This window comes from Neophocaena asiaeorientalis, unplaced genomic scaffold (genome assembly GCF_003031525.2).
Source record: "Neophocaena asiaeorientalis asiaeorientalis breed wild unplaced genomic scaffold, Neophocaena_asiaeorientalis_V1.1 scaffold263, whole genome shotgun sequence".
NCBI lineage: Eukaryota > Metazoa > Chordata > Mammalia > Artiodactyla > Phocoenidae > Neophocaena > Neophocaena asiaeorientalis.
Genome location: NW_020175015.1, coordinates 567,430 through 590,725, shown reverse-complemented (window position 1 = coordinate 590,725; position 23,296 = coordinate 567,430). Strand labels below are relative to the sequence as shown.

Here is a 23,296-nt window from a genome sequence, read left to right as displayed (position 1 = left end):
CGCTCCTGTGGCATGAAGGGCCAAACTGAGTAAACCTTGTTTACATTTTGGATATCCAGGAAGGGATTAAGTCATTCTCGCAGTCCCAACTGTTTTTTTTTGGCCACACACTGCAAAGCTTGCGGGATCTTAGTTCCCCCACCAGGGATTGAACCTGCGCCCCCTGCAGTGGAAGCGAGGAGTCTTAACCAGTGGACCACCAGGGAAGTCCCAAAGTCAGATATCTTCCACCCCACCTCCCGCCACCCCGCCACGCCGAACAGCTGACCAGGGATTGAACCCTGGGCCCTTGACAGAAAGCACAGAGTCCTAACCACTGGACCACCAGGGAATTCCCTCATGGTCCCAACTTTTAATTAGAATTCAGTGTAGGGACTTACCTGCTGGTCCAGTGGCTAAGACTCTGAGTTCCCAATGCAGGGGGCCTGGGTTCGATCCCTGGCCAGGGAACTAGATCCCACATGCCGCAACTAAGAGTTCTCATGCCTCAACTAAAGACCCTGCGTGCTGCAACAAAGATCCTGCACACGGCAACGAATATCCAGTATGCCTCAATGAAGACCCAGTGCAGCCAAATAAATAAATATTCTTTTTAAAAAAAGAATTCAGGACTTCCCTAGTGGCACAGTGGTTAAGAATCCACCTGCCAGAGGGGTGGGGTAGGGAGCGTGGGAGGGAGACGCAAGAGGGAGGATATATGGGGATGTATGTATATGTATAGCTGATTTACTTTGTTATAAAGCAGAAACTAGCACACCATTGTAAAGCAATTATACCCCAATAAAGATGTTTAAAAAAAAAGAATCCGCCTGCCAATGCAGGGGACACGGGTTCAAGCCCTGGTCTGGGAAGATCCCACATGCTGCGGAGGAACTAAGCCCATGAGCCACAACTACTGAGCCCATGTGCCACAACTACTGAGCCCACGTGCCTAGAGCCTGTGCTCCACAATAAGAGAAGCCACCTCAATGAGAAGCCCACACACCACAATGAAGAGTAGACTCTGCTCACCTCAACTAGAGAAAGCCCTCGCGAAACAAAGACCCAACGCAGCCAAAAAAAAAAAAAAAAATTAAAAAAAAAAGAATTCAGTGTATTGTGACTACTATTATTTTTACAGCATTATTTTGAGTAATATAATGTCTTCTTAATAATAGATAAAGTGAAAGGCATTATGATAAAGGTAAAGGTTTCCTTCATGGGCTTTCTCCTGGGACCAGAGGACAATACCCAGGCAGGCATACTCTTGTGTCATTGGGGAAGGGCAGCAGATGAGCTACTGTGGAGACTCCAGAAGTGACGTTTACCTGAAAGAACTTGCCATGGTCTGATCCTTAGCTTTGAGTCTCTGCAACTTGGTTTTGTGGGCAACGCAGTAAGTTATGGCACTTGTAAGCAAATTCATATGAACCACACAACCAAAAACTGATCTAGAATTCATGCACTGATTTGCTTGATAATCAAACTTTGATTGACACTGGGCCTGAGCCAGGCCATATCCTAGACTCTGGATGTAATGAACAAAACAGGCTTGGTCTCAGCTCTTATGGAGCTTACAGTCTAGTGGGAGAAATATATTGACAGGCCATTCCAACCCAGTGAGATGAGTGTTATAGTTATGGGAGTAACTAGGAGAGGCCCAATCCTAGAGGAAGTGACAGAGGGAGATGACACATGGAGAAAAAAGCTTGTTCCTGATTTCCTTACCTCAGTGAGAGTTGTCACTAAGCATCCACCCCTGGTGTCATTCTCAATTTCCCCCTCAACCTCAATCCATCACCAAGGTACATCAGGTCCACAGAATGTCTTTTTGGTTCATCCAATTCTTTCCATCTTCCCTGGTCCCTCTGTACAGCTCCCCCCAGAACTCTGTTAATTCCATGATTATAGGACAGAGCTCAGCATCAGAGTTGTTTCAGCGCTGGGGAAAAGCTCAAATGGCTTCTAGGACCAGACAATAAGTGAGTGAAGCTGCCAGAGACCTTGGCACATTGAAAAACGCTTTTCCATATAACAGGGAAGGAGAGTGCTGCTATGAGGAAATGTGGGCCCAGTATTTTGCTAGACTTTTCTATATTTTTAAGAAAACCTAGAATTAGTTTTATAGAGAAATCTGATTTTTAAATGGAGGCAAACTATTCAGGTTTAAAATAAAACTGTTCATCACAAGGAAAAATTTTTTCTTTCTTTTTTTTTGTATCTATATGAGATGATGGATGTTAGCTGAACCTTTTGTGGTAATCATTTCTTGATTACCACAAGCCATTTCATGATGTATGTAAATCAAGCCATTATGTTGTATGCCTTAAACTTATACATTGATGTATGTCAATTATTTCTCAATAAAGCTGGAAAAAAAACTGTTGGTGAAGTGTTAAGGAGTGAAGTGTGCTGATGTCTGCAAGTAGCTTTGAAATGCATCAAAAGATGCATCGTTGTATGGATAGAGGGATGGATAAATATATGATAAAGCAAATGTAGCAAAAATGTTAATTGCAGCACCTAGGTGATGAATATATGGGTGTGCACTGTACAGTCCTTCCAACTTTTCTGTACACTTGAAATTTTTCGTAATAAAATGTGAGGGGAAATTTTTTTAATTGAAAAAGAATTGTGAGCCACTATTGTGACTTCTGTTGCAAGTTGTAACCGACTATGAAAGTGAGGTAGAGGTAAATGGGCTAATAATATAAAGGGAATTAAACAGTCCTTAGGGGAGAAAAAAAAACAGTCCTTAGAATATTTAATACATATTAGATACTATTATTATTATCATTTGGAACAGAGGAAATGGACACAGATTGGAAGAGATAGGCGCCTCAATGAATTTCATCGAGGGCTTTCAGCCAATTTTCATTACAGCGTAAAGTGTAGGGACCAGGGTTCCATGCGTTTGTTGTGTGAGCTTATACCTGTAATTTCCATCTCTGCGCCGGACGTTGCTCGTTTTTAAACCGATGAGAATTGGACTCTAAACTCCCTTGTAGTTTTTAAGTTCCGATTGATCTGATCCTGTTTCTTCCCATAGGTGTCTCCATTACTCTTCTCTTTCCTTTTACCCTTCCTAAAGGAAAAACTACATTTCCCATGAGCGCCTACAGGCGTCGACGTCGCGCAGTTCTTTGTCGCAGTACAGCGCCCTTTATCCGCACTTCCTCCCACTAACCCCTTCTTTTCCTTTCGGCGGTGCTGGCGTGAAGATGGCGGTGCAGATATCCAAGAAGAGGAAGGTGAGACACACCGGGGCCCGGTTGCAGGGAACTTTGGAGCCGCGCGGGTCAGGAGTTTCTCTGGGTGCCGTCGCGAGCCCCGCGGCTCCCTGCCATGCCTCGGCCAGTGGCTGAGCCGCGTGGCATTCCCGTGGGCCGCGGATGGCGGTTGATTGAACGCAGGCCCGAGCCGGGCGAGCGCAGTATGGTGGGGATGAGAGAGAGATTTCTGCCGGTTCCGGGCGGAGAGCAGAGATGAGCAACGGGGACTCCTCCTCCCCCGGAGAAGGCGCTTGTGAGCATTTCTTGGTCAATCAATAAAATTAGTGAACGTGTCGTGTTTTGAGGGCATGAGCCATTTTCCTCATCTTAACTGTGGCTTTGGGAAAGGGCTGTAGCAGTGTATTCTTTTTGTCTTCTTACTAGTCCTGTCGGGGTGCAGCCTTCTGACCCCAAAGACCTCAGTCGGGAAGGTTACTGACAATTTCTTGTTCCAGCTGGGGCCAAGGAAAAGTTATGGGGAAATGGAGGGGGGACCTGGGGAAAACGCTTCCTTGAGTTTAATTTTTTGCTTTTCCGTGGGAGAGAAGTGTGTAAAGTGCATTAGGTTTTAGACAATTTGCCATTTTGTGTGCGCATAATATCTGTGTTAAGGTGAAATCCACACGCTTTTGTGAGTTAGGATTTGCCGACTTTGTGAAACACCTGGGAATAATTAAGGCAATAATTAAGGTGGCTGGGATCCTCATGGGCCCAGTTGTGTCTACAGGTGAGAGTGCTTAACTAAAGTCACTATCTGCTCTTTTTGCTGGTTGCAAACATAGTGTTCCTGCTGTGCTGAATTAGTTCTAAATGTGCCATTTAAGAGCAGTTTTTTGTTTAGCATGTGTACATATAAATGACAGTTTTAAAACCCTTCAGTGACGAGAAGATGACGAGTCTGACTGGAGGTGTTCTCTTTGTCCATGTGGCCCCTACTCTGTGCTGCGTTCTGTGGCACAGTTTTAAGGGCCCTGGGTCAAAGTAACTTCCAAGAGATGACCTAGAGGCATTTGTCTGAGAAGGGTTGCCATGTTTCCTCTGGAACAAAGGTAAAATAATCGATGATGGGTCATTTGTTGGAGGCGTTGAGTTTTGATGAGGGTTGCATTGGCTGAAAGGCTGGGCTAGAAAAAGTGAGCCTGCGCCCACATCCTAATTTTGAATTTACTTTTTGGTTAGTTTGTTGCTGACGGCATATTCAAAGCTGAACTGAATGAGTTTCTCACTCGGGAGCTGGCTGAAGATGGGTACTCTGGAGTTGAGGTCCGAGTGACACCAACCAGGACAGAAATCATTATCTTGGCTACCAGGTAAAAATTCGTTTTTCTGGCCATCGCCTATAATTGTCGTCTGTACTAAGGTGGTCTATTCTGTAAACTTAGGGGGACAACCAATGAATTTAGTCTTACTGAATGTAATTTTTTTAAAGCTGCATTTAGAAAAAAAATTAACTCTAGTTCTTGTCATCCAAAATTTATACTTGGCTTGTGTCAGATGAATGAGATTTTACTACCACACGTGCGCAAGATTTAAAATCACATCTGGAATTTTATGAGAGCTGTGAATTGTCATTCTTTATTTTCCCCAGGACACAGAATGTTCTTGGTGAGAAGGGCCGGCGGATCCGGGAATTGACTGCTGTGGTTCAGAAGAGATTTGGCTTCCCTGAGGGCAGTGTAGAGGTGAGTGGTCCTGGTTTATGCCAGAGGTTACTGTGGACCTGGAAATGGCTCTTTAGGATGGTACTTCTGAAAACCCATATTATCACCCTGAAAAGCTATTTGTGATCAATGAGTAATACAAATGGATTGGTATTTTGTTGAAGTTCTTCTCATAAGCAGTTAGCAGGATTTTACATTCACCTTGGGTATAGTAATGATACATATGAAGGAATGGATGCCCCATCGGTCTCCTTGGTGTGGCCATAGAAAGAGCTAGGGGTGGGAGGGCAATGAGGAATAGTTCAGCCTATGTCACAGTGTGTGTTAGGTGTGGGCATTAGAAGTGCTTTAGTACTTGGGTAGTACAATGATACATAAAATGGTGTATGCTTGTATAATGGATGTACTGGTTTTTATTTGAAAACAGTGGCAAAGGTAACAAGTTTAAGGATGTGCCTTGTTTCCTTCTTAAAGCTTTATGCTGAAAAGGTGGCCACGAGAGGTCTGTGTGCCATTGCCCAGGCAGAGTCTCTGCGTTACAAACTCCTAGGAGGCCTTGCTGTGCGGAGGTAAGTGTCCTGAGATTTTTAATGGTTGTGTCCTTTTGTGGGTCAGAATATCAGCATTTTGTTCATTTAGTAAATGAACTCTTTTTATGTGACAGGCTCGGCTAGTCTCTGAGGGTTTTAACAATAAGACGTTGCTAATCCATGTCGTCACTGAACTGGCAGCCTAATAAGAAAGACTTGTAAAGAATCAAGTTTTTAAAGAGTGGTGGGTGCTTTGGTGGAGAACTATTCTGGGTGTGCTTTGGGAGTAAAACGAAATAGAATGGGGTGGTGCCGGGGAGTGGTTAGGGTTCCTTTTGAAGTCATTCAGATCCATTATGTGTTGTTAATTCTCTGGGGACTGTAAAGAGCCAAGACTCATCCCTGATGAGAGAGCTTAAAATCTAGTCAGATTTCTGTGTATGTAGATAGTAACATGAGGAGTGAAGGACATGAGGTGGTTAGATTGGCCCTAGCGCTGGGCCTGCTCGTAAGATTGCAGCTGGCAGTTCTTCGGGTAGTTCCACTCTGTGGAGTAAATGGAAATGCCTTGCCTGGGTGTCCGGAATTTGTTAATACTTAACGCAGAGCCCTGGGAGGTTTTTCAGCGGAGGAGGGACGCTAGAGCTGTGCTGTAGACAGGTTGACATGGTGGCAGTGCTGTAGGCAAGGATGTGCAGAAGACTGCCCACCTGGTTTGAATGCCAACTCTGCCGCTTAGAACAGTGATTCTCAAAAGTTTGGTCCGTGGGCCAGCATCACTGCCATCACCCGAGGACTGGTTAGAAGTAAAAATTCTCAGTCTCCAATCCGGGCTCACTGAATTGGGAAATGGGGTGCAGCCCAGCTGTCTGTCGTCATAATCCCTCTAGGTGAATTTCGCACACAGCAGAGTTTAAGAGTGGTTCATTTTAACCTTGAGGCGTTCCTAGTGTGCAGCCAAGGTTGGAAAGCACTTGGTTAGAAGGAACTTCGTGTGTTTCCCTAAGGAATTCCCTAAGATCAGGTGTGATGGGAATGGAAGAAAGTTCCTAGCTCTTGGGTCAGGCTCTGGTCAGACTTCTTCTCCATTAAAGGAACATTGAAAGTAGTCAGTGCAGGCTAATGAGTGTTTTTTCTTCAGCATGGTGGGGTTGAGCAATCCTGTCTGGTGATAACACAAACGGCCATTTGTCTCGCGCTCCCAAAGGGCCTGCTATGGTGTGCTGCGGTTCATCATGGAGAGTGGGGCCAAAGGCTGCGAGGTCGTGGTGTCGGGGAAGCTCCGAGGACAGAGGGCTAAATCCATGAAGTTTGTGGACGGCCTGATGATCCACAGTGGGGACCCTGTTAACTACTACGTCGATACTGCCGTGCGCCACGTGCTGCTCAGGCAGGGTGAGCAGCCAGGAATGCTTGGGGCCAGGGGCTCTAGACGGGTAGACGTGGCTTTATATACACGCCTCAGTGTTTGGGGAATTTGTACCCTTCAGTGATGACACGATGACGAGTCAGAAAGGGCACATCCTGCTCTTGGTCCTTGTCAGGGCCACGTTCTGTGGTGCTGTGCATGGGTTCCTTTTGCAAAAGTGTCCTCTTCATTGATTGATTAGAGGCATTTGTCTGAGAAGGGACCAGACCCAGGGCTTCTTGAGTAGCCTCCTGTTTTCCTTCTGCCCCATCCCGTTGTGTAGTGGGGGGCGATGGAACCATAGCTCGGTCTTAACTATGGCATCTTCTAGGTGTGCTGGGCATCAAGGTAAAGATCATGCTGCCTTGGGACCCAACTGGTAAGATTGGCCCTAAGAAGCCCCTGCCTGATCACGTGAGCATTGTGGAACCCAAAGATGAAATACTGCCCACCACTCCCATCTCCGAACAGAAGGGTGGGAAGCCAGAGCCACCTGCCATGCCTCAGCCGGTACCCACAGCATAATAGGTATGTCTGTAAGGCCCTCTTGGGGCAGAATAGGACCCTATCCCATTGTCCTTGTTAACACTTGTGTCCCGCGCTGTGAGAGCACCTAGTGAATAAAAATTGGATTACACTTGCTTTACATGAGAGAACACAGGTTGGAGCCAGGGACTCATTTAACATGGTATGCTATTGGGAGGAGTGTGTGCCTTTGGTCTCTCTAAGACATTCCTACGTTTACCACTGTTGTAAATATGAGTTTTTCTTTATTATCCTCCCTTAAAATTTTCAAGGCACTCTTGGCTAGTAATTAGCTGTTCTGAAGCAACCCCCTTAAAACAGTAACAACAAGCCTCTCCTGTGCCCAGCGCCTGTTGTGTTGTTTCTAGACATTCTTTGTGTATTAATTTTCATGCAAACCGGATATTCAGGTGTATTTTCTGTTCTTATTGTACTTTATTTGTTTTATTTGGTTTCAGGGTCTCCTTGGCCGCTGGATCTGGAGTCTGGATGTTGCTCTATAAAGACCTTTAATAAAATCTTTTTAAAAGACCTGTGGCCTGACTAGACTCTACATCCAGTATTCAGACTGATGGTCATGTCACTCCGTGAGACCATTGCTTGATAGATTCTTAGGGTTGTCTGGTTCACAGTGTTCGTGTGCTTTCCCTAAAAATCCTGTTGGTTTCCATTGTACTTGTGAGGAGAGGTCCGGAACAGGAGGACCCAAGCAGAAGTAACCAAGGAAATACCTTGTGGGGGAGTAAATCTGGTGACGGTGATGGCTGATTGTTAACAGGGCGGCACCTTGATTGACTCAACCTGGAGTTCAGGGTTAGAGGTTTAGAAGGACGTATTTAGGATCATTTTCTCTATTACACATAGAAAATGTAATGACCATTACATTTTGGGTTATGCTGTGCTCTAGGTGGTGTTCATTTCTAGGTATATACATTCTCATTTAATCCTCAACATCTCTATAAAAGGGAATTTGTGCTGCTGATGAAGAAAGAGCCTGATGCTCAGAAGTAAGTTTGCCTAAGCATTATAGAGCTGCGATTAGAATCCACATTTCTATGTCCTGTTCTCTTAACCATTACACTCTAGATCTAAAGTATAAAGAACATTTAAATTATCTACAGTTTTATCTGTGATATTTTGAAGGTGTTTGCTGATATGTATTTATTAGAAATTGGGTGCTTTTCATTTATTCAGGTGAAACTAGTGAGGGACAGGCTGGCATAAAAATCCTACAAGATTAATTAGAGGTAGTGAATTATGTTGAGAGCACGCCAACATTATCTGTGTGTGTGTCCCCTTTTAACAGAGCCTTGGATGTTTCTACCGTCTAGAGAGTAACATCTCATTGTTTTTGTCAGTGTTAATGGAGTTGAGACCATGTCTCAGTAGTAGAAATACTTTACAATTCTCCAACCACTGAAATAGCTCATGTGTTAATGACCATTTACTGTGTTCCAGGGAGTGGGTTCATGTAAATGTTTTATCTTGTGGCTAGGAACTAGAGCCTGAATACAAAAACATTTTTCATTTCCCTGTGCTTTCCCTTACCCTGGAGTGGCACATTTCCAGGAATGAGCCCTTTCTCAAGCGAAAGAAAGTTTTATGGAAAGGGCTGAGAGAGGTGGTTACTGAAAAATATTAGTGTGAGAACTGAGCTAAGCTGATTTATTCCTGTATTTATTTCTGGGCTTATGATGTAGTTCATTTATGAGGAGACTTGGTAGTGAAACCATTTCAACTAATTTGAGCCTGTGCCTGTGGAGTAGTGGTGCTGGAAACAGGTTAAGACAGTCCTGGTCATCTAGAATCTTAGTGTCTAGTACTGGCATTGCCAGTCAGTTCTTTGCATATTTGATCAGGTGATCTTTTAAATTTATTTTCCTAGTGAGTTTTCTGCAGCAAACTTAAAACTGGAGGTCGTCTGTCATTCAGTAGTGCTGTTAACATACCACCAGGTGGTGCTGTAACAGGAAAGGTGTACCAAAGTAGCTTGGGGAGGGAGAAGTAAACTCATGAAGTGTAACACATGTGCAGAAAAGTATGCAAATTATTAGTGTGCAAGTATGCAGCTTGAATTATCAGTGTGAACACCTCTGTCTACCCATTACTCAGAGGTGGAGGAGGGGTTAAATTAAGTGTTAAGTTACTTAAGAAAATCACGGAGGATGTAATGTAGCGCTGACCCACAATGTAATGTAGCTATAACCCACAGCAGAGTGTAGGCTTGGGGCTGGCACACCCTCCCATCTCCCCACCCCAGGTCAGCTAATCTCCACTCCTAGTTGGGAAATGAGGCAAAGGCTGTGAGGGTGTCAGCAGAGTGAGAGTGGAGGATACCTTTCCCTTGCAGAGCACTTTACAAAGGAGACTCAATGGGTTGTGGGGAGAAACTGGGCTTTGCAATCAGAGATCTGGGTTTAAATGCTGGCACCAGCACTCATTCACTGAGAGGATGCCTTTGGACTTTTCTGATCCTCAGTTACCTCACAGGGCTGTTATGGGAGTTAAAGGAGATCTAAATATCAGTATGTTTCCCTAAATATCAGTATGTTTCCCTACTATGTGTCATTTATATCATCTGGAGACAAGTTACAAGCCCAGGCCTTCAGGTCAGTCTGTCTGGATTCAAAATTAAATCCACAACTTTTAGCAGTACAAGCATGGGCACATCAGTTACATTACCTGTGCCTCTGTTCATCTGCATGTTTTTAGCAGTGCCTGGCTCATAGCAAGTGCTCAGTAAATGCTAGCTGTTACTACTACCTACTTAGCATATCTGTCCTCTTGGAAATCATTAATAGCTAACTTCATGGTAATGGATTCTCCCCATCCTAACTGTAAGGGCCCTGACCACAGGGGCCATGCTTTCTGCTTCTACAGGGAAGTGGGCATAGCTGGGCAGGTATCACTAGCCCCAGTTTACATGGCCTTTTTCTGTGCCGTGTTTCATTTAGTGATTGTTTCTGAGCTCCAGTGTGGCTACGTATAAATGAAGCTGTTGTATGTCAGTAAGGCCTGTCAACATCAGACCAAGAAAACATTTAGGTATTGTTGATAGTCAACATTTTCTGTCTCAAAAGATAGTTTTTCTTACTATTTTCTCCCTAAGAGACATGAGATCTTGACATTATTTTATGGAATGGCTATTAAGCCATTTCCCTATTTGTTACTAATCAAAGCTACACATATAACTTGATACGCAGCATGACCATGGTGAGGAGATTATTGTTATATAGATTATTATATGCCCTGAGCCTGCTGTGGGTGTATCATTTAATCTTCCCAACATCCCTGGTATGGGCAGATTCCATTACTAACTGCATTTTATAGCAGTGTTGATTAACCCATGCAATACATCTTAGGCTTTGGAAAATACAGTTTGACCCTTAACAATGGGGGCATCAGGGGTGCAGACCCTAACTTAACAGTCAACTCTGTATATGCGGTTCCTCCATATCTGCTGTTCAGCATCTGTGGATTCAACTAACCCCGGGTAGTTTAGTACTGTAGTATTTACTATTGAGAAAAATCCGCATATAAGTGGACCGGTATAGTTGAAACCCATATTGTTCATGGGTCAGCTGTACTTAGACTGTCTCAGAGAGATTACCACTTCTCATTTGAGAACAAGTAACATGAGAGCCTAGATTGGCAACAACTTATCTGATCCCAAACTCTTGTTTCTACAACAAAAAAAAAGATGGAGACCTGTAGCTCTGAAATTCAAATGAAACCACACTTCTGCTGCTCAGTCCTGTATTGCACTAATAGTTCAGCCGGCCAGGTGCAGCTGGGCCTTTGTCCTCTGGTGAGGACAGCTATGATGGGTTCATCCTGCCCTCACTGGCAAGCCATTGACTGCCCCCATGACGAGCTTGCACCCGACAGTCCTTTGTGTGGTGAACCAGAGAAGCTGGAGCCATTAAAATCCAAAATTGCCTAGAGAGGGTAGGGCTCCCATAACCTTTAATAATGTATTTGCTTTACAGAGGGAGGGGAAGGGAGAGCATAGGTACTGTAGGGGGGCTGCTTTCCCATCAGGAGGGGGACCAGAGGAAATAGATCTTTTACTCACTGATTTACCCTTAATATACCAGAAAAAATAGCCATCACTATTTACCACCTGAGCCCATAAACACCCCCCTTTTATATTTTAAGTCACTATAAGAATAAAGGAATAGTGAAAGTCAATTTTATTATAAATTTTAACAAGTATCCAAAATATTTAAAATTTAGCAAGTATTAACAGCATAACAATATACTAAAAACACTGGATTGTAAACTTCAAATGGGTGAATTTTATGGTATGTGAATTGTATCTCAGTAGAGCTGTCATATATACATATATTTGTATGTGTATGCATACATATACATATATGAGTTATAACAGCAAACAACTTCACATTTTCATTGTCTAGAAGGATATATGCCCCAAATGAGCAATGTTACTTGAAGGCAGTGAAATGTTTATCAGCTGCCATGAAGTGAAGGTATTCATCTTGTAGCTCCTGATTCCAGATTTCAAATACATCTCTAATAAGCTCTAGCTTCTGGGGCTTTTTTGGTTTTGTTTTGTATTACACTTGGATTGTCAACACGCAGTGCCTTAAAAAATTTTGGTTGGGGCTTCCCTGGTGGCGCAGTGCTTGAGAGCCCGCCTGCCGATGCGGGGGACACAGGTTCGTGCCCCGGTCCGGGAAGATCCCACATGCCGCGGAGCGGCTGGGCCAGTGAGCCATGGCCGCTGAGCCTGCGCGGCTGGAGCCTGTGCTCCGCAACGGGAGAGGCCACAACAGGGAGAGGCCCGCATACCGCAAAAAAAAAAAAAAAAAATTGGTTGCTTATAACTTTGTTGAAGAGAGGCTAGCCATTTTCTTTGCTTCATAATTTTAAAACATTTTCACTTTTAGATTTATAAAGGTCAATTCAGATGACCAATGAATTTTTAAAATTTCTATAGCATCTGTTTTTCTCCACTCATCTTTATGTACAGCTGCCTTCAGCTTGTCTCTATGAACTGTAACAAACTACCAAGTAAATTTGGGGGCATAGTCATCATAAAAGATACATACTGTCACATTGTGTTTGAGCAAAATGGCATAGTCCAGGTTTTTGTCACAAAGAATTGTGTGATGAAATCTTTCCTCTTGAACAACTTAATACAGTAGTCCCCCCTTATTTGCAGCAGATATGTTCCAAGACCTCAGGGGTTACCTAAAACCGCAGATAGTAGGGAACTCTACATATACTATGTTTTTTCCTGTACTAATGGGTGGGTAGCATATACAGCATGGATATGTTTCAGATGTATAAAAGAATTCAACAAGTCCATATAGTGATTACAAAATAGAAAGTTTTATTCTATTACGTAAGAAGTAAAGTTCTCCTTGTTCTTTGAAAGCTCGCTAAGAAAGAATTACAGTCATAAAATATCAATCTTTACAAATAGATCTACTCAAAAAAGAAACTCAAAAGTTAAATTTGGGTTCATCGTTTTCTGATTGCATACCAAGAGTTGTCTCTGTTCTCAGCCGGTGAGAAGATGGCAAACCCATGTGTGGCTAAGGGGTCATGGACTTGTCTGGCTTCCCTCTGAACTGAATGGTAACAGTTCACATTCAGCCGGCAGCTTGGGGTGCCAGAGAGCAGTGGACTAGGAACCAGGGGGATCCTTTGTATATGGTCTCGGTCTAACCAGTAGTCCTTGTAATTAGGACACGTGGCTGTCACCTTTTGCTTGTGTTCCTGTGAGCCTCACTCACCAGGGACAAGCACCATGTCTCATCAAGTCGGAAGCCCAGAAGGTCAGGGACAGTATCCTATCAGGCTGGAATTTCCCACGTGGAAATGATGTATCTCCTACTTCTAAACAACTGCTTTGTTGTGCCCCACACCATTTTCTCAGATTAGCAGAGGCTGCATGGAGGAAGCAGACTTTGGAGATAGCTGGACCCGAGTTGGAATCCTGGCTCTGCCACCACTCACCAGCCCTGTGACCTTAGTTAGCAGGTCACTTCACAACTCTTGAGTCTGTTTACTCATTTGTAATCGGAGGTGGGGGGGGGGAGGGGAGCAGTAGTAACTACCTCACAGGTATTATGAGATAGAAATCCAGGAAACCTTGATTTAAGGTATTCAGTGGAAGGGTTTGTTCCAGTCACTGGAGGACCCAGAGATGAAGGTGACACCTTTCCTGCCTCAAGATGCATCCTATGGGTGTGTCAGGAGAAACCAGAGATGTCACACGAAGGCCTGGCCATATGTCAGGTGATGGAAGAAGGGCTGATAAATGTCAGGTGATGGAAGAAGGGCTGATAAGGAAGGGGTACAAGGAGGGAGTGGTCAGCTCTTGGGTGGACGGTGTCAGGTCTGACCAGGCAGACAGAGCAGGAAAGGGCATGGGCACTTGGATGAGCAAGCACTGGGGCACAAATGGCCATCATGGGGGAAACTGGGCAATCTGGCTACACAGAAGTGCTGAGCCTGGGTAAGATGCCCATGTCTCTGGGGAGAGCTTGCCCTGGATTTGCCCCTACCCTTTCCAGTCTGGCTTTCGCCTGGGTAAGCAAGCAGTACAGCACCGTTGCTTTGTCCTGGGTGTTATGCATGGGGTGGGAGCAGGAAGGCTCTGAGGCTGGGCCTCTACCCCACTCCCCTCCCCCTCTGCCATTATCAGCTGTGTCCAGATGGTCACAGGCTCCCTAATCTGGGATAATCGGAGGGTAGGAGCTCAGCTGGGACCCGGGCCTTTATGCTGCTCTGTGATGGGTCAGCCCCAGCTGGAGAGATCCCGCAGACAGGGCCCTGGGGCTTTGGAAGATGGCTAGGGGCTTAGTGCTGGCCCTGTGCTGGAGGAGATGGAGGAGCAGATGACAGCTCTTCAGAAGGCAATCTGAGTGCAAATAAGGGGAGCCCCAGGTGGGGCCTGGCTAGCTCCTCTGGGCCTCAGAAATACAGGCACAGAATCTGAACCGCTGGGCCTTGATTCACAGAGTCTGTGGCATCAGTCCTTTGTTCCCTCTCTTTCTACTGAGTTCACCCCTCCCGACCCAGCAGTTTTATGTTGCTGCCCTTCAGCCCCAGACCAACCCAGGCGCTTATAATGGCATCAGGAGCTTGTACCCCACGTTGATGTTGGGGATCTCACACATCCAGGTGCAAAGCTGGGCTCATTGGTGTCTTAGAGGCCTGTGGCTCTGGTGCCCACTACCGGGGGCCTCCAGTTTACTGCGAGTCTTGACCCCCGAGGCTGCTCGGGGTTCTACAACTGTTCTGTTTTGTTTCAGCTTCTTTCATGAGTGGGGGAGCCCCACCTTGGCCCAGGCTTCTAGCAGTGATCCTGGTTTGTCATCCTGGTTTTAAAGCCTTTATCCCAGAATCTGAATTTAGAAGCTTGGCCTTAGGTTTTACAATTCTGTTTCTGGTCCTCAGACATGTTTGCTTACTTACAAGCCTATGCCTCAGTTGTCTGGCTTTTAATTTTATCTATCATTGCTATAGGTGTTTGAATTGGAGAGGGTGGTTTAGAAAGGGAGAACCATCCTGGCCAGAAGTGTCTCATAGATTCTAAAGCTTCATGGAATTTATGAGTCATAGATTCTGCCTCTTACTAAGTATGTGGCCTTGGGTGAGTCTCCTTATCTTTTAAAATCAGTTGCTTCTCTGTAAAATACAGATATTAGTAACTAGCTCACTAAAAGTTTTTTTTTTTAAGTGCTGATAATCTGAAATTTAAGAATAGTGACAATTCTTGGGAGGAATGTGCAGAGGAATGGGTTTGGAAATAGAGGGGCCTACAAAGGCATTTCTTAAGCTAGTGATCTATGTCTTAAGCTAGGTCGTGGGAATACATATTTATTTTATTATAATTCTTAAACTGTACAAAATATATTTCTTCTTTTTATGCATGAAATATTTCATAATTTTTTAAAATGTCCACGCTATTATGAAGGTAAACGAGGTAATAACATATGAAGGTGTTTTGTAAAGAGTCAAAGCAGGGAGCAGATACTGGGCATTACTTCTCCAGGCAAAGGAGGCTTGAGCTGGAACACAGACCCAACCTTTGAAGGAGGTTTTATTTCTACAAGAAAAGGGGCAGTAAGCTAAGAGGCTGTTTACACCGAGGTGCCATGAGGGGAGCAGTGGTGAACCTGAGTTCTCCCTCCCCTCCCCACCTCCTGGTTCAAGTATGAGTCACCTGCCCAGGCTCTGGACGATGGTGACGCAGCCATGGGAGCTGGTGCAGTGCTGCAGGGATGGCTGGGCCTCCACCTGCCCACTGCTGGGGTCAAAGGTGAAGATCCTGTCGGTGCTTTCCCCATGATCATCCCGCCCACCAAGGATGTGGACTTTCCCATCACACACAGTCACGCCACAGCTCTCCTGGGTGGACAGACAGAAAGACAATTAGCTATAGGATCCAGCCTGGAGCTCCCTCTGTCCCTAGCTGGCCAGGCCAGACGACAAAACCTTGACCCACAGAATATGAGTAGGCAGTCTGGAAGGTAGAGAGCTAAGAATTGGGTGGACCTGACTTCAAGCTCTGGCTTGACCCTTACTAAATGAATGGCCTTAGACAAGTCACTTCACCTTTCTGGGCCTCAGTTTCCTCATCTGCAAAGTAAGAATAATAATAGTACCTTCTTCATAAGGTTCCCGTAACAGTTAATGAGATTAAGCATGTAAAGCATTTTACATAGTGCCTGAAATATAGTAAGCACTCCAATAATAATTACCAGCAGACTCAGAGAAGCCAGAAATCTCAGGCTCTTAGAATCACTGGAGGTCAGAACTGGCAGGGATCACCAATCCATCCATACCCCTATATAGTCTCTTTGGAGAGGGAACAGAACAGTGCCGGGAGGCAAGAAATGCAGGGGTGGAGCGTCCAGGGCCTACACCTCCCTTCTCTGATATCACTGAGGCAAGGGGAACTTACCAAGTCCCCTCTCCATTCTCCCCCCTCCTCCAACAGTAAGCTACCACCTGGTGGCCTACAGATCAGGAGAGACTGCAGGGTCATTGAAACCAAGCCCCCCATCCAAAGCTATAGCACTTGGGACTGGGGTTCTAGGTTCTGCCTTACATGGCTTTAACTGGTGGCCTCAACCTCTCTAAGGCCAGTCTCCTTATCTTTGAAGCCCAAGGCTGATTATCACTGTGGGACAAAGCTAGAGAACTACCGCCTAGTAAAGCCGCCTAGCATGGAGTCAGACACAGGACTCACTACCTCTGAGAACCAGATCCTTAGAAGTGGGTTTTTACTCCTAAATGGAACCAGTGCCAGGGCTGTGCCCAGGCCCCTCCACTTACCACAGGGCTAGGGAGGACAGCTGCCTCCCCCCAGACATCCATGCCAGGGTTGTAGGTGAAGATTTTGCTCATGAGGCCCCCAACCACATAGATGGTATCCTCCAGGGCGACAGCCTCGAGACACCGCTGCGAGAAGGGCGCTGGTGACCGCAGGCTCCACTGGTCCTCCTTGGGGTCAAAGCACTGCACCTGAGAGGAAGGAGTGGCAGAGGTGAAGCCTTGCCCCTCAACTGCCCTGCTGCCCACACCTCCTATCTCTCTCGGTCAAGGGGACTCATTCAACACATATGCCTATGTCCACCAGGCCTGAGCATGTGTGTCTCCCCTCACGTGTGCTCAGTCTAGTTCTATATTCCAGCTCCTCCCCCTGGACTCTCGTCAAAAGCCTCCTCATCTTTCAAGGTCCAGGAAGAGGTCTGTATCCCAGGAGGTGGAGATACCATCTGCATGGGTTCTCAGAGCAGGTCCCCCATGGAGATGCATTCCTGGCTGCATATACTGTCAACCCTCTTCCTCCCTGGTGTGCTGAGGTCATGACCAGATTCCAGCTGGGATGTCTCGCAGCCCCCATTTCTATAGCTGTCCACAGGCCTCCTAGGCTCACAGGTGTTTATGACGCCTACAGTTTCTGAGGGTTCATACCTGTAGTTGCCTGCTCACCTTACTCCCTACTTCCTCAGTTGTGTCCTTGGAAACCCCCAGAATGGCCTATTCATGTCAGTGCTGCACAAGAAGGTGCTAAAGGGCATTCCCCCAGCCAGCCCAGGAAGGTGTGCTGGGAGTGGAAGGGGAATGAGGAGGGTGAGAGATCCTAGTTTGGGAAAGAGTCAGATCTCAGGATCACATGCCTGTGAGGCCATCAGGGTGGGGAGGGAGCTGCCACAACGAAGATCAGTTTTTATTCACAGAAAGCCTAAATGTACAATAGAAAATTTGGTAGACTGTGACTCATCCACTCCATTGACTGTTACACAGACATTGAAATGATGGCTGTGAAGAGTTTCTAAGCATGTAGAAAGTGCTTATACTTGGAACAAGAAAAAACAATACAAAATTTTACTAAAACAAAAGCAAAAGTCAACTCAGAGGAAGCTTAGAAGGCATTGCACCAAATATTAATGGTAGTAGTTATCCTTAGGTGGTGAGATTATGGATGATTCTTTTTTCTATTTCTCTGTTTTCTAAATTTTCAATAATGGTTTTTTGGTTTTTTTGGCCACACCACGTGGCATGTGGGATCTTAGTTCCCTGACCAGGGATCGAATCCATGCCCCCTGCAGTGGAAGTGCAGAGTCTTAACCACTGGACTGCCAGGGAAGTCCCAAGTGTATTGTATTTTGGAATGGAGGAAAAGCATTTTAACTAGTCCCACCCTTGCCCTCACTTAATTTTTTAGATCTGTGAAACCCATATGTCACCAGCCCAAACATTCGGGTCCAGACCTAATGTGTGACCTTTGGGTCATCTCTCTGAATTCATTTCCTTGCCTGAAACATGGGGATGACTCCTCAGTGCGTGGACGAGGACATGAAAGACCCAGCTCTGCGCCAGGCACACAGCAGGCCTCCACCACCCTCTCTCAGCTCACCTTGTTGGTGTTGACGCCGTCCCGCCCGGCGCCCCCCATCACGTAGAGCCGGCCGGCGCAGGGTGCCACGGCAGCTGAGCTCACTGCCTCTAGGAGCGGGGCCGCAGCAGCCCAGGTGTTGGAGAAGGGGTCATAGCGCTCTACGCTGCACAGGCGCCGCAGGCCGTCGAAGCCGCCCACCACAAACAGCTGTGGATGAGGGGGTCGCCAAGAGTCAGGGTGTCTGCGTCTCGGCCCCACAGCCTGTGGCTGTGTGTGGAGAAACTATCCCACCAGGGGCGCATCCCAGCTCCTGGCTCCGTGTCCTGACTCCCCATTATTGAACCTCCCTTAGCAGATTTTCCTGTACTAACCAGATGATACTGGTTTGTAGGATGGGTGTTGAATACAGATTAGATCTGTAAAATAACTGGCACCAAGTTGATGCTTAATAAAAATACCTACTAATTTCTTAAAGGTTTACCACCTTACTTAAGTGATCCTAAGAAGCACTTTTATTTGCATTTCTGAATTAGGGATGTAGCTTGCAAAGATAATTGGCAGGTTTTTTTTTCCTTTTTCTTTTTGGTCTTAAGTGGCAGAGTCAAGATTCAAACCGAGGCTCGTCGGCCCCAGAGCGCACATCCTTGACCACCTGCTACTAGGCTGTGCTATTACAGTAATTACTATCATTATTAGCATTAGCATCATTATGCAACTTGGGGCAAGTCCTTTTTTCTTTTGGGGGCCTCAGCCCTTCTTACAGAGAGCGGATTGTAAAGGGACTTCCCCCAGCTAGTCCATAGATCTCTACCTGGAGCCCAAGGCAGCAGCTGCCGGGTGTCCCTACCTGCCCCTGCACGACCGCCATCTTGTGCCTCCACCTGCCCTTGTGCAGCGAGGCCACCTTGATCCAAGTGTGAAGATGGGAGCTAAACATCCACACATCACGGCTGTTGATGTGGCCTCCTAGGGAGAGAGAAGCAGCTGTTGTTCCCAGGCCCTCTTGCTATCCCCAGGGGAGCAGGGACTGTGTTTTATTCTCTGAGTCTCTAGGGCTCGAATCTCAGGGAGGGCACCATCCATTGGTATCAAACCGATCTTTGCCACTGTCAAGACAACAGGGGAAATTCTTAATTTCCCTATAAAATTGGGTTGTAATGGGAATTAAATAACTAATGTAAGCTGCTTAGCATAATGCACAGCACATGCTAGGCTAAAGAGAAGTGATGAGTACTAATCTGAGTTGAAGTCAACATTGCAAGGGTGGAGTCACACCAGTGATTGGCTCTGCAGTACCACCTCAGCCAGTAACTGTAGGTTATCAGGACCGATCTGCTCCTATAGCCTGGTTGGAGGGAAGAACAGAGGGCGGCGCACGGGAAGTGATGAGCCAATCCTGTGGGACTCCGGCTATGGCTCCGCCCTCACCAGAGACATAGATGTCATTGCGGAGAGTGCAGGTCGCGAACTCTGAGCGCGCGAAGCCGGGCACGCTGGGCAGTGGGGTCCAGCGCCGGCTGTCGGGATGGTAGGCGTCGGCGAACGGCAGCTTAAGGAGCCCCTTGCGATCGCAACCGCCGATGACCACGATCACTTCAGCTAGGTCCATGAATCTGGCGTGGGGACAAGCCCAATGCCGGTTAACCCACACACATGTTTCAGCCCTATTTCACCCGCTCATGGACTGCACTATATGGTCCTGCTGCCCTTCTGTGCGCTTCTGCTCCCCACCCTCCGCATGCGGGACTCTGCCACTTTCAGCCTCCCCTCTGGCTATTGAGGGGAAGAGGGGCACTACTCCTTACCCCGTTCTACTGACCTCTAAGTTACAAGAAAAGAAGCTTTACAGAGTCCTTACCCTTACCTAGAAAAATCACCTTGTTTAATGCTGACTTTGGCTTGCAAAAGTCATGTAGCTGTAGGAGACAGAGGTGGAATTCAAGCCCAAGTTGGTGTGCCACTAACTCATTCTCTTCACCCTTTTCTGACCTCCATCGTGGACTAATTTTGCTGTGTCCCTCCTCCTATAACCATCTCCTAAACTTATCCCCTAATCACTAAATCCATTGAACCAAGCTACACGCCCTTTCAGCAAATCATTCTCCCTCCCACTGACGCCACCAGAATTTCCAAACCCTTTAGCCAATTCCTACCTAATTCCTTTGACAAATATTGAACATCTTGCACCAGGCCCTGAGCTTACTGTTGGAGATACAGTGATGAGTAAGACAGAGTCTGTCCCTTATTCCTGTGAGGGTGACAGACCATCTTGACTACTCCACCCGAAGTCTTCTGGTCTGGTGTTCCAGGGGTGGTATATAAGCCTTTCTTTTTTCCCCCCAAGCCCTGCCTATTTATACGCCTTACTAGACTGTGCTCCCTGAGGGGAAAGGGTGTTTCCAAATCACTCCTGAGTCTGCACTGAGGCAGAGTGTGCACGAGATGTGAGATCCCTGCATTTCCCCCATTGGACTGTGAACTCTTTAAGGACCCAGCACCAAGCCTATGAAATGTCTGTTGTATGTATGACAGTCTCATTCAAGAGGCATGATCAAGTGATAGGATTAAAGGATGATGGCGGATTGAGAGAGCAGTTGAACAAGGGAATAACAGGAAATAACGCAGGGCAGGAGGCAAGGGGCAGCTGGGAGGGAGGGGGCAGGGCGTACCTGCGCGGCCGGGCCCGCAGTGTGCCGGTCTCGCGGCCCAGGATGAAGCAGGCACGGGCCTCTAGCAGCAGCGGGCGGCACTCACCGCAGGCCTGCAACAACTCGTCAGCCTCTACCTTCTCCAGGAAATAGGCGGGCGCCAGCAAGGGCAGGCGCACGTGCTCCAGCAAGCGCCGCAGCTGTCCGCGTCGGGCTGGCGGGTCGTGACGCACCCAGCGCATGGCCGCTTCGAACACGGCCTCCTCTTGCGCCACGCCCAGCGCTGGGTCGGCCAGAAGCGCTGCCACCTCGTCGGGCGTCAGCTCCAAGAAGTCGGCGTGGCGCGCCACCTCGGCGAAGGCCTGGCGCAGCACGCGGCCGCAACGCTCGGCCAGAGAGGCGAGGGAGAAGGCAGCGGCCACGCGACGCAGCGCCAGGCTGTTAGCGGCGCGCAGGCGACCTTCGAGGAAGCGCGCGCAGGCCTCGCGCAGGCCTGCCACGCCCAGTCGCTCAGCCAGTGCCAGCACCGCAGCCGCTTCGTCCTCCGCGCGCAGCCGCACGCCCGCTCCGTACAGGTAGTCGAGCACCACGGCCAGCGCCGTCGCCACCGCTGTCCCGGCGGGGCCCGGCGCCTCGGGTACCACGGGCACCATAGCCAGGCCACGCTCTGGCTGCCCAGCCGCGAACAGGCTGCGGAAGTAGGTGCTGCCCGCGCTAAGCGCTGCGCGGTGGCATGGGAAGTCGCGGCCGCCGGCACGTAGCACCACGTCGGTGAGGGTGCCGCTCCGCCGATATGCATTCAGGGTGTGCAGGATGCGCTGTGCGTGGCAGGACCCCGCGCACGGCGCCTCGGAGCCCCAATCCAGCTCCGGCTCCTCCAGCACTGGGCCCTCCAGCGTCCTGCCGGGCAGAGAACACAGACCGCGTCGTCGGCAAATCCACCTGGCTGGGGCCCGGTTAGAGGGCAGGAGGCCTCTCACCCACCATTCCTTCCGTTGGTTCACTGGTTTACTCAGGCAGGCGCGCATTATCTTAACTGGTGTGCTTTCATTCATGCAACCACTCTTCCGTCCACCCGTCGAGATTCCTAATGGCCTCAATGAGCTAGTCCCAGCCTACCTGAAGGTCTAGACCCTGTCTTAGCTGTACCACCTCCTCCTCCACTTACCCAATCAGCCATACTGCTCTTTCTGTTCTTCAGACGTACTGAGCTTTTTCCTATCAGTATTGGCAGGAGACAGATGGCATGCTCTCAGATGGGGTAACTTAAGGAGATTCTAATAAAGGAAGGATTTACAAAAGCATAGACAGTGTTTTGGGACTCCCACCAGGGATAGAGCAGTGCCACATGGCTACCAATAGCAGGGAGACTTTACCTCCCCAAGGTCTAAAGGCGGAGGGCTGGGAGATTATTGGAACCTGCACAAAATATCTGTATAAGGAGGGCCCTCTGACAGGAGCTGTAGCCTTTGGTCAAGGAATTCAATCGACCCCACAGAGATCCAGTCTGTGCGGGGGGTATAACTCTACCCCCATCTCCTCACCCTGTCCACTCTCCTTGGGATCTCCGGCAGGTGCTCCCTGTTGACCACACCCTGATTATTCTATTTAATGTCTGCCCCTCCCCAAGAGTACAGGTATCTGGCCCATAGTAGGTCGAATGAATACATTAAGTTAGTATTTATTGAGAGCCTTTTCTGTGCCGGTCAGTGAACAAGACATAGTCCCTGCCTTCCTGGAGCTCACAGTGTGGCAGGGTCCCATGGGGAAGTACAGAGCATTAGGAGACTGAGAATGATAAGTAGCATTAGCCAGGTGAAGGGAAGGGAGTGGAGGGAGGAAGTCTCCAGCTGAGAGAACAGTCTGTGCAGAGGCCCTGAGGGAAAGAGGACATGAGGTTAGAGCTCAGGCTGAGAGGGAAGTTGACCTTTTTCGTAAATTTTCTGTTCTCAAGGAAGCCCTGTGGGGGAGTGGAAAGAGCTGGCTCTAAGGACTGATCCGGGTGCTAATCCTGCCTCTGCCCCTGACTCGCCGTGTGACCTGCTCAAGTTACTCCCCTTCAGGTTCCTTATCTAAAATGCCGTCATAATGCCTCTCTCACATGGTTGTTGTGACTTGGTGACTGTGAAATGGAATGTATGAAAAGTGCTAGGTACACAGTACAAACTCAACAAATGTTTCCTTACATGTTTTTACCCAAGAGGAAGGGAGCACACCACATGTGTTAGTTGCTTTTATGTACATAATTTCATTTGACCCTCACAAACCTGAAGAGTTTCTTTAGACTTCTTCCCCTCTTCTTTTTTAAGTTTGTCATGAGGAAACAATCACATAGATGGAACCTGCCCTTCAGAGGTTGCTGTGAGGATCAAAGGAGGGGTGTTTGTG

The 23,296-nt window shown here is 47.4% G+C and overlaps 2 protein-coding genes and 2 non-coding genes across 4 annotated transcripts; 3 read left to right on the top strand and 1 right to left on the bottom strand.

Moving 5' to 3' along the window:
• Nucleotides 1–3,150: 3,150 nt before the first annotated feature.
• RPS3 (ribosomal protein S3) lies at nucleotides 3,151–7,908 on the top strand. The gene is made up of 7 exons (XM_024762005.1): nucleotides 3,151–3,230; nucleotides 4,431–4,561; nucleotides 4,840–4,933; nucleotides 5,387–5,481; nucleotides 6,650–6,837; nucleotides 7,182–7,378; nucleotides 7,834–7,908. The coding sequence occupies exons 1-6, from the start codon at nucleotides 3,201–3,203 to the stop codon at nucleotides 7,373–7,375; spliced, it is 732 nt and encodes a 243-aa protein (XP_024617773.1). The 5' UTR covers nucleotides 3,151–3,200; the 3' UTR covers nucleotides 7,376–7,378; nucleotides 7,834–7,908.
• LOC112411119 (small nucleolar RNA SNORD15) lies at nucleotides 4,125–4,274 on the top strand. The gene has a single exon (XR_003005574.1). It is a non-coding gene; the product is annotated as a small nucleolar RNA SNORD15 (small nucleolar RNA).
• Nucleotides 6,927–7,071, top strand: LOC112411118 (small nucleolar RNA SNORD15). The gene has a single exon (XR_003005573.1). It is a non-coding gene; the product is annotated as a small nucleolar RNA SNORD15 (small nucleolar RNA).
• A 7,435-nt stretch (nucleotides 7,909–15,343) lies between the features above and the next one.
• On the bottom strand, nucleotides 15,344–21,963 carry KLHL35 (kelch like family member 35). The gene is made up of 6 exons (XM_024761994.1): nucleotides 20,930–21,963; nucleotides 19,689–19,873; nucleotides 19,108–19,226; nucleotides 18,279–18,467; nucleotides 16,691–16,879; nucleotides 15,344–15,760 (listed from the first exon to the last, which is right to left on the bottom strand). The coding sequence occupies exons 1-6, from the start codon at nucleotides 21,961–21,963 to the stop codon at nucleotides 15,572–15,574; spliced, it is 1,905 nt and encodes a 634-aa protein (XP_024617762.1). The 3' UTR covers nucleotides 15,344–15,571.
• Nucleotides 21,964–23,296: the final 1,333 nt, after the last annotated feature.

What these genes read in the sequence shown, in the direction of transcription:
- RPS3 (XM_024762005.1), top strand. Translation starts at nt 3,201, where the DNA reads ATGGCGGTGCAGATATCCAAGAAGAGGAAG. An exon ending in ATCATTATCTTGGCTACCAG is followed by an intron (nt 4,562 to 4,839) that starts GTAAAAATTCGT and finishes TATTTTCCCCAG; the next exon opens with GACACAGAATGTTCTTGGTG. An exon ending in GGAGGCCTTGCTGTGCGGAG is followed by an intron (nt 5,482 to 6,649) that starts GTAAGTGTCCTG and finishes GCGCTCCCAAAG; the next exon opens with GGCCTGCTATGGTGTGCTGC.
- KLHL35 (XM_024761994.1), bottom strand. Translation starts at nt 21,963, where the DNA reads ATGAATGAAAGCACACCAGTTAAGATAATGCGCGCCTGCCTGAGTAAA. An exon ending in CAATGACATCTATGTCTCTG is followed by an intron (nt 19,227 to 19,688) that starts GTGAGGGCGGAG and finishes CTCTCTCCCTAG; the next exon opens with GAGGCCACATCAACAGCCGT. An exon ending in CTGTCCTCCCTAGCCCTGTG is followed by an intron (nt 15,761 to 16,690) that starts GTAAGTGGAGGG and finishes CTGTCCACCCAG; the next exon opens with GAGAGCTGTGGCGTGACTGT.